Source organism: Myotis yumanensis, unplaced genomic scaffold (genome assembly GCF_028538775.1).
Source record: "Myotis yumanensis isolate MYYU_CA2020_CCGP unplaced genomic scaffold, mMyoYum1.0.hap1 SCAF_9, whole genome shotgun sequence".
Classification (NCBI taxonomy): domain Eukaryota; kingdom Metazoa; phylum Chordata; class Mammalia; order Chiroptera; family Vespertilionidae; genus Myotis; species Myotis yumanensis.
In genome coordinates, this window is record NW_027223760.1 from 35,242,860 (window position 1) to 35,252,444 (window position 9,585).

Consider the following 9,585-nt stretch of genomic DNA (forward strand, 5'->3'; position numbering starts at 1 on the left):
AATTATCAATCCAGTTCCTTAGTCACACTAGCCATATTTAAGTGCTCAGTAGCCACTGTAGCTAGTGGTTGCTGTGTTGGATAGCACAGCTCTAGAGTAGAGACCAAACCCGAAGTTTCTAATAAGAATGTTTAATTGGCCGAGAGATATGACCAAGAAACGTCACTATATTTTTACTATATATTGAACCATTTTAAATCTTTAATTTGTTTAAAAATGCAAGTGACTCAAGTCTACCCCAAGTAATTCTTACTATGATTTGCTGAGTAAAGATTAAAGATTAGGACTGTGTTTGGTACATATGAATGACATCACTTAGGATTCTTGGGAGATCTGTTGCTGCAAAATACAGAGGACTACTTATATAGGTGGCCAGTGTACATTTACCCTTATGAAGGAGTCAGAACTCTAGGTATAACTTACCCATGAATTCCCAAATCACCCACTGATAAACTGGGGAAAGCTAATACCCTTCTTCAGGTTCTATCATGCCTTTTGTGAACTTAATCAGGCATTTTCCATGGAAATTAAATTCCAGGAATATAAGAGATGGCATGAATACTATAATGAACAGGATTTCCCATATTCATTAACCATGAGGCATCAAAAACCTGAGTCCACTATTCATAATTTCATGCATCTATAAAATAAAAGTTCAACAAGCATGAAAGAAAAATACAGAATTCAGGAAACAAAGAGAATATTTCTGCTAGACTTGCCTAAATACTCTTTCACATAAGTGGACTGAACACATTTACTGAACCAAGTAGTTATCTCCTTTGCAAAATGTAGGAAGGGATTTCAAAATTTAATAATGAGTATAATAAAATTCATCTAGTAGTAAATACTTTACACTGCATAAGACTCTGCTTCTTAAATGTGCTTTTTATACTTTGTAATATCTTAAATTTGCCCAAGAACTTTATGTTCAGATATGTTACTTTACATAAAGAAACTAAGGCTCTGATAAATTAATTGACATGTCCAAAGCCTATAACTACTGGAAAAGTAGCTAAAACTCAAACCTGGTTCTTCTAGTTCCAAAACTTTTCTACAGGCTTTATCCTATTAAAGCACCGGGACTATGGCCAGCACATAGTGCCATGCAATAGTCAGTTACCATAAATATTTGCAATATAATTATGTTGACTTGAACTGTATACCAATAATACTTCAAAATGGTAATTAAATTCAGAATAAACCTAAAAAAATAAAAATAAATTCAGAATAAACTTCAATAATGGTTAATTCCGTTCAGAAGAAATAACTCCCAAGAACATTATGGTCACAAGAATCTTTTTAAAATTTAAATATAAATAATCTTTTTGCAAAGAAATATAGAGAAATAAAAAACTTTCAAGCATAAAACGTATTTATAGTGATCGAACTATGTGGGGAAAAGAAAATGGAGCTTTTGACTCAGGGTTTATTATATATGCTTAATGTGAATAATGTTTCATATCAAATTGCTACATTTTTATTCTATCAGATCAACTTAAGAGTGATGCAAAAGCTTTACTTAAAATGTCAATATTCATTGTTAAGGTAGATTTTGAAATGCAAGGAACAACTGTGCTAGATTTTAAAACACTGAATGGAATGCAAAGGTGGTCCTAGTTTGGAACAAGCAACTGCAAAAGTTATTTTTGGAACAATGGAAAAGTTTTAGACATTGTTTTCTATAGGAACAACTATAAACCTACTTTGCCCCACCCTGCATATGTACTATATTATAAAAAATAACATCCATATTTTCATTAAACCAGAAATTCAAACCTCCATGACTATTTACTCTGTGTCTTAGGACTGTGAAATAAGCACACATGAAATAATTCTAAGGATGGTTTGATTCCACTTTTATTTCACCTAGAAAGGGTGTAAAATAAATCAACTTTACTTTTAAACACATGGAGTTCCGAATACAAAGCTTCATGATAAAAACTGAAATGATCATACACTGAAGAACAAAACAAAAAAGGCCAGGTTTTATAAGAATATTTTGAAAAGGCACCTATATTTACAGAGTTTAGAACGGCAATTGTATGCCCTAACCCGTTAAATATTATTCTTCCTTAATTAAAAAAACACAAACTTTTAGATTAAAAAAAAAGCAATGAGAAAAATAACTAAAATGTTTACATCCTTACTGTATATCAGTGTTAATGCTTTATAGATATTCTTTAATCTTCACAACAATCTCCCTAGAATGTTTTCTCCCTACTTAATTGATGAGAAAATCAAGATTTACTGTATCCAGAATAAATAAAGAAACTCCTACGTGGCAATCATCTTGTAATAGATAGGGTGTCCCCCCAAAATGTATACTCTTTACAACTGATAGCTCAATTGAAGTTTCTTTTCAGATTTACCCATTGGAATTAGTAATTATTCAAAGTGTATATACATTTTTGGGACACTGTATACATATATCAAACTATAATGTACACTTAAAATTAATACAATATTATATGTCAATTGTATCTCAATTAAAAACTCCTACAGATACATTTTTTTAAAGAAAAGACAAACCAACAGAAAATAGCCAGAGATATAAACAATACACGAAAGATATTAGAAACACCGACAGACATGTGACAAGATCAACATTCTGCATTAAGGGAAATGAAACAAAAATCACAGAGCTAAGGCTACCTACCCACCAGAATGGCTAAAATTTAAGGATAACAATTCTAAGGATTGGTAAAAGTATTCCAGGCAATAAATTTAGCATGAGTTAAGGCAAGAGTATAGAAGCCTGAACAAATGAGAGTTCAGCTTGGCTTGGGCAGAGAGGCGAATGATGGAAGTATTCTGGAAAAGTAGTTAGGAATCAGATCTGGAGGACCGTTGAGGCCAAGACAAGGACTTTAACCTATAAATGATTAGCAAAGCAACCAGGATATGGATGGCACAATTTAACTGAGTCCTAGGGTATATAAAAGGCTGCTTTGTATGAATGTTCCAAGAGGATTCAACAAAGAAACTAAAACACTTTCTACTACACAGCAAAAAATTTCTCTATTCTCCACAATCTGTTTTGCCCTCCCTGTTCAATTACAGTCTTCCAAAATCGTCAGCTGTACTTTTCAGCCTAGTTAGGCTTTCTTTGACTTCACTCACTACCAGGTGAACTCATTCAAGATCACAGGCAGCACTGAGCTTTCACTCGAGGACAGCCCATCACCTGACATGCTCCTCTGCTTCCCCCAGGCCTCTCAGGTAGGACCTGTTTTATGCCCTTTTCTGCAACTTCTTTCCCTTACCACTTTTTATGGTCCATATGTATAGGTATCCCAAGTTTTTGTTTTGTTTTACAGGCAGTACAGACTCAAATGAACTAGTCTTTCTTAATAGACATTTAGATTATTTCTAGTTTTTGTTGCAATCTATAGTGCATATCTTTGATCATGATAGTTCTGCATATTTATGTGAGTTTATGAGGATACATTCCAGAAATGGAATTGTTGGATCAAAGGGTATGTTTGCATTTCTGTTATCAAGAGCAACTAACAGTTAGAGGCTATCCTTTGATACTAGGTATGTGAGTATACAAAGTGAAAGATGTACTTGCTTCTGTTTAAGAGTTTAAGTCTCATTGGAAAGTCAAGAACAAAGCAAGATACTTACTAGTTAGATGTTGAATAATGTATTATAGAACCCACATAGGAACTATGGAGACTGGGGGAGAGAGATGAGGACAGGCTGGAGTAGGCAAAGAAATCATGGGACTGACAGACACTAACTGGGCCTCCACAATAGCACTGGATTTAAATGGTGAGAGGCCTAGGGCAGCGGCCGGCAAACTGCGGCCCCTTGAGTGTGGCTCTTCCACAAAATACCGCGTGCGGGTGCGCACGTACAGTGCGATTGAAACTTTGTGGCCACCATCAAGGGGCCAAAGAGCCGCAGGTGGCTCTCGAGCCACAGTTTGCCGACCACTGGCCTAGGGGAAGCAGAAGAGCACGTCAGGTGATGAGCTGACCTTGTGCTTTTCTAAGTTTTAGAGGGATAATCTCTGGTAACTGCGATTTAGAATGATAATTTCTGGTAGACTTTTAAATTCAGGAACATTTCTATTTTGTTTGAAAAAAATTAAACAGAGTACATAATGTTGGTAATAAAAATATTTCAATATTTTCACTCACTGCCCCCCCCATTCTTATTTACAAAGCAATTTATAATATGAATCCACTTTCTTTAAAACAAGAGTAATAATATGCTGGAATGTATGTGTCAAAACAATATCTAGAACATATGCCAACTGCTAGTAATGGTTATTCTTACAAGAGGAATTATAAGAGACTTCACATCCTGGGTCGTTTTTCTTTAAATAATAAGCACTTACTTTAGTTATAAAAACAAAAACAAAAAAAATTATTTTAAATCTCTCTCTCTGAACTAGTGATCATTCCAAAGAGAGAAGCTCTTTGGTCCCCCCAGCAATTTGTTATTCTGAAGAGAAAAAGCTTGATTTTAATTGTTGGAGTGCCCAGGATACTAAATCTAAGAAAACATTACAGGTAAATCATACCTACAAAATAGTTCACAGAAGTATTAACAGAAAAACTACCTACTTCTCTGCTACATAAATGTTAAAAGTCTGTCTGATGAAGAGAATCCCACTAACGTAAAGTTAACCTCTAGCATTTACTGAATTACTATATACATATGTTTCCCGTTAGAAAAGACACAAAGGAGGGATGAGAACCACTGAATCACACAGAACCCCCAAAGGAGGGCTGATCTGTCTCAGGGGATCTGTGCTTCACACGGGATATCACACTTAGTACAGTCCCCTACATGCCCCCTCCAGTGCTGTTCTTACTGACTTTGGAGCCGGGCCTTCTCCAACAGCCTGTGAGAAACACAGATGGAGCCAACTGCCTGTCTTTCCTGCAGGATATTGCTCCACATCTTTTCCATCTCAGCACTGATCCTGAGATTCAACTACCCCCTTCCTTTCTGGTTAGTCTTACAGCTGAATATAACAGCTTATCACTATTGACGCTAAGTGATTTACCTGCATTACAACTCGTTCATACCAATAACCCTGCCAACTATTCCTATTTTACAGAAGAAACTGAAATACAGTTGATTCCGGTATCCACATTCACAGATTCAACCAACTGCAGGTCAAATTTGTTATTCTGAAGAGAACAATATTCAGGGGGAAAAAAGTTGTGTCGGAACTCACTACGTAGTCTTTTCCTTTCTTGTCGTTATTCTCTAAAAAATCACAGTATAACAACTATTTACATTGCATTGGGTATTATAAGTAATCTAGAACTGATTTCAAGTATAGGAGAGGACAAATACGATACCATTTCGTATAGGGGACTTGATTTCGATATCTGGGGGTTGGGGAGTTCTGGAACCAATCTATCTGGGATACGAGGGGCAACTGTAGAAAGATGGATAACTATTAAGTGGCAAAGCTAGGATTTCAACTCAGAGATTCTGATTCCTCGATCCCAACTTTACTATGCAGCACGCATCTCTCTATTACATACTTCTTTCCACCTAGAAAACATCAGAGAACTTCAGTCAGCAGAGTACTTAGGTTTGAGGAACAAATCTGAAAATCAACAGGACACCTGGGTCCAATGTTTACTCTTGGAAATGCTGTTCGTCTGGCCAACACTGGGTAACTGAGACCTCTGAAATGTAATTTGCAAAATGTTTGTTTGCTAATGCTTAACTTCTGAAAAGCTGTTTAATGTCTAAGCACCCAACCTCTTAACCACATCAAATCAAACATATCTGGATTCAGATTCTAGTTCTGTCACTGGTTCCTTCACCGGAAAGTAAGACGTAAAAGTATATGTAAACAGCTCAGCACAGGGAATGACTGGAGGGGAGGAATCAGTGTCCCCTACTATCATCCTTTGATTGTTTTAGTATATTTCTCCCAGGATGTGGAAAACCTGACAAGTTCAAATCAAATTCAATACCTTAAACCAGGGATTTTCAACCGACGTGCCAATTTTTAAAACATGCAATACTTGATTATATAGTCAGGGGCTATATATAGTCTTTTCCTTTAGAATATTGTCAAGTAAAAAAATGACAACAGCCAACGCAACAATAGCCACTTGGTGTGAATGCATCAAAATTATACTTTTTTTTTTTTTTGTCAGATCGGCAAAAAATATATTTTTGGTGTTCCGCAGAATTTTAGTAGTTTATATGTGCCTTGAGAAGAAACAAAACCCATGAATTCATGTGTTTACTGAGAACTACTTTAAACATTAAAAAATGATGCACTCCGTTTGAAGTATGAAACTGATAAAGTAGAGGAGTTCTACACAACACAAACAATAACTGGTAAATAAAAAATGTTTAATATTGCAAAATGACCACACCCGCCAATTACACTGAGAATAACCGCTGCTGACAACCAGCTTCAATGCATTCCTTCCCTCCATTTCATGTGAATCACATAATCTGAAACTTTAAAGTAACAAAAACCCTTAAGTGAGTGTTTTATCTTTGAAACATTTTACACAGCCACCAAGTCGTCTTTTGTTGGGTCATCTCGGGCACTTGGCAGAATGGACGGGCAACAACGACTGATCTCACCCCTTTGATGCCTAAGGGTCCGGGTGTCGGGTCATTTCACAGGTGAGAGAGCCTATCAGCTAACAAGCTGCCCTTCACCCCTCCTGGGGGGAAGCATACAAGGTGTCAAGTCCTTTAGCCTCCCCAACCCTGCTTGGCCAAGAACAAGGAAACTGGGGCGCGGGAGAGGGTGGGCAGGGCCCAGGGGGCAGAGCTAGGAAACCCCAGGCAGACGGGAAGCTGCGCTGGGTCCGGCTCGAGGCCAGTCCCTGTCACCCCTGCAGGACTCTGGGCAGAGCCCGCCAATGGCGCCAGGAAACGTGGAAAGACATACAGTACCAGTGGGAAGCAGGGGTTCCAACGGGGTAAAGGCATGCTCCATATCGGATGGCTGGGCTCTGCATTATAAAAAAAAATTAAGACGCCACGTTAGAATGTCTATCTAAATTAAACCGCACGCGGAATCGCCAGGGCATGTGGTCGCTTTAACCCCGCGCCCCGGCGCGTCGAGCTCAGGGCGGTCAGGCCGGGGGTTAACCCGGCCGCCGTGCGGGAGGGACGCGGGAGGCCGGAACCCTGCGGGTCTCTGAGATCGCTTGGGGCGCACACGCGGGCACGACGCCGCCACGGCGCCGTCCCCTCCAGCCGCGCGCCCGCCGCCATCCGGGGACTGGAGGAGCGAGGGGCGGCCGCCCCCTCCCCGCGCTCGCCACCCCACTCCCGGGCCCGCGCGCCGAGGACGCGGGCGACGCGCTGGCGGCAGCCGCACTTACACAATGGCGGGTGGAGCCACCGGCGGCGGAGCGCAGGCTGCGGAGCGAGGGCATCGACCGCTCGGCGATCGGCTGAAGCACCTCCGGCGGCGCGTGGCCGGCGCTCGCGGGTTTAAGTTAGGGGCGCGCGGGGGAGCCACGCCCCCTTCCGGGAGCCCGCGGCGCCGGCGAGGCGCGCGCCCTGCCGGGACTGCGCGTGCCTGGCGGTGCCTGCGCACCACTGCCCGCCGCCTGCTTTCGCCAGCGCAGCCCTCTGTCATCATAGTTTCATTTGGAAGAAACTTTAAGCCACCCACTTGCTGCTCGTGAAGAGGAATTCTGTTGCCAAGCAGCTTTATTTATTTATTCATTTATTAATTTTTTACACGACTGAGCAAGCCTAACCACCAGAGCAGTTCTTCTCTTACTTTGGGCAAAAATCCCCTCCTGCTGTCCCACCACTGGCCCAGGACCCTCACCTGCGGGAGGGATCCCTGGCCCTCACAATCGTCTTAAATGTATTTCAACAGTTATGCTTCCCTGGCTTTCTTTACCCTTTCTTTACCCTTTCTCAGCTAAATGCAATTTGCATACGGTTCTTGCTTCGTTGCTTACAAATCGTGGTCCCAGGAACTGGTGCGACCTGCGCAATCCTTAGCACCTAACAGGCGTGCAAATCTCTGCTCTGAGAGACCTGAAGAGACCTGCATGACTACTGTTAGCATTGAGTCTGCCCCCAGGATGACCGCAGACACACACAGCGCACTCCCCCGCCCCGCCCCAAACACACACACACACACACACACACACCTATTAAAGTGCCTGGCTGAGAACTCTGGGATGCCAGGAGAAATTACTCTTTAGTCAACACCTGATGGTAGGCTACTGCCCTCCCAAATGGCTTACAATTGTGAATATGTATCTCTAACAACTCAGAAGCCTCATGCTCAAGGACTTGAGTGCCATTCCTTCGAAATGTAATCAGGAGAAAGGATAGGCTCTCTGCCTCCCAGTCTTGGACAATAGAATCCTTACTTTCATAGGTGCCAGCTGGCGAAGATCTGGCCTCATGGCATTCACACTGACCAACTCTTTGTAATTTTTCACTTCTCTGGCACTACTGAGACTCTTCCCCCATCTTCCCTTTCCTTATTCTCCCTGCGAAATGCCCCCATTAGCTCTGCACACATGAAATGGAGCTCAGCTTTCCCCTGCTGTCAGCAGTTACTAAACTAACTCTGTTTTCCCTGCTTGTTTAAAGATAAACTCAGCTGTGTTTAACTTTACCTCTGGTCACAATGTCCCAAGAGTGATTAACCACAGGAGAGTAGTCATTGCCAACGCTCATTACCATTTTTTTTTTAGTGGCCAGATCAAACAGAACTTCCAGGCATTTTTTCACTAATATAAGTATATACCTAGCTCATACTCAATTTTAGACCAATATACTAGGGACTTCAAGTTTATATTTGTAAAGTGAAAGATTATGAGCTTCCAATCACAGTTGCATCAGGCCTTTTCAACCATGTCACCTCCCACTTGCAGGACATTCCAGTTCTACCTCAGTATCCTCAGGTATAAAATGGAAACAATGTTGTCAACTTTGGAAGGGTTCTGCAAGGAGCAAATGACTTGATGGCACATAAACACCTCACCAGGTGCCTAGTACACCTAGGTTTGTAACAAATGTCCCTCTCCAGCAATATGGTACCCCACATATCCCTTGCTGATGGCACTGTTTACATTTGCAGAACACATCCTTGCAATGTGTTTTATGTGTACGCATCTAGATCAAGTTTCTCCCAAAGTCACAAAGAAGAAAACAGAAATCTTTTTTCTTAACTAAAACAAATTTCAGAAGTCCACATGTTTAGACATGCCAGTAGTGAAACTAAATGGCAACAAACCAGAGGTGAAGGGAGAATATTTGCATATATACCAGACAAGGGTTTGCTAGCTTTTATCATGTGAAAAACTGCAAATCCATCAGTAAAAGACAAATAAAACAGTAAAATGATGACTGAGGATACACACAAGCAAATTACAGAATATATTCAAATGGCAAATAAACATGTAGAAAACACACCATCAATAAGAAGCAGGTTTGAACAATGAGATAAATTTACTTGCCAGCTTGGGAACAATTTTTAAGTAATAATACTTACATTGATTAAGCAATCATTATGATTCAGTCACAGTGTTAAGTATGGTCTTTTATATTTTATTTAATTATCCTAAAATTCAGGTTCTAGGAAAACAAAGATCAAATTTTAAT

At 40.5% G+C, this 9,585-nt stretch overlaps 1 protein-coding gene across 2 annotated transcripts in view; it reads right to left on the reverse strand.

The window, feature by feature from the left end:
- Nucleotides 1-7,412, reverse strand: part of TPK1 (thiamin pyrophosphokinase 1) — a 291,146-nt gene extending 283,734 nt beyond the window's left edge. For both annotated transcript variants that reach the window (XM_070424090.1, XM_070424091.1), the window contains exons 1-2: nucleotides 7,332-7,412; nucleotides 6,898-6,956 (exon numbers count right to left, since the gene is read on the reverse strand). In XM_070424090.1, the coding sequence (XP_070280191.1) occupies nucleotides 6,898-6,940 (43 nt within the window). In that variant the 5' untranslated portion in view covers nucleotides 6,941-6,956; nucleotides 7,332-7,412. The remainder of the gene's footprint in view (nucleotides 1-6,897; nucleotides 6,957-7,331) is intronic.
- Nucleotides 7,413-9,585: the final 2,173 nt, after the last annotated feature.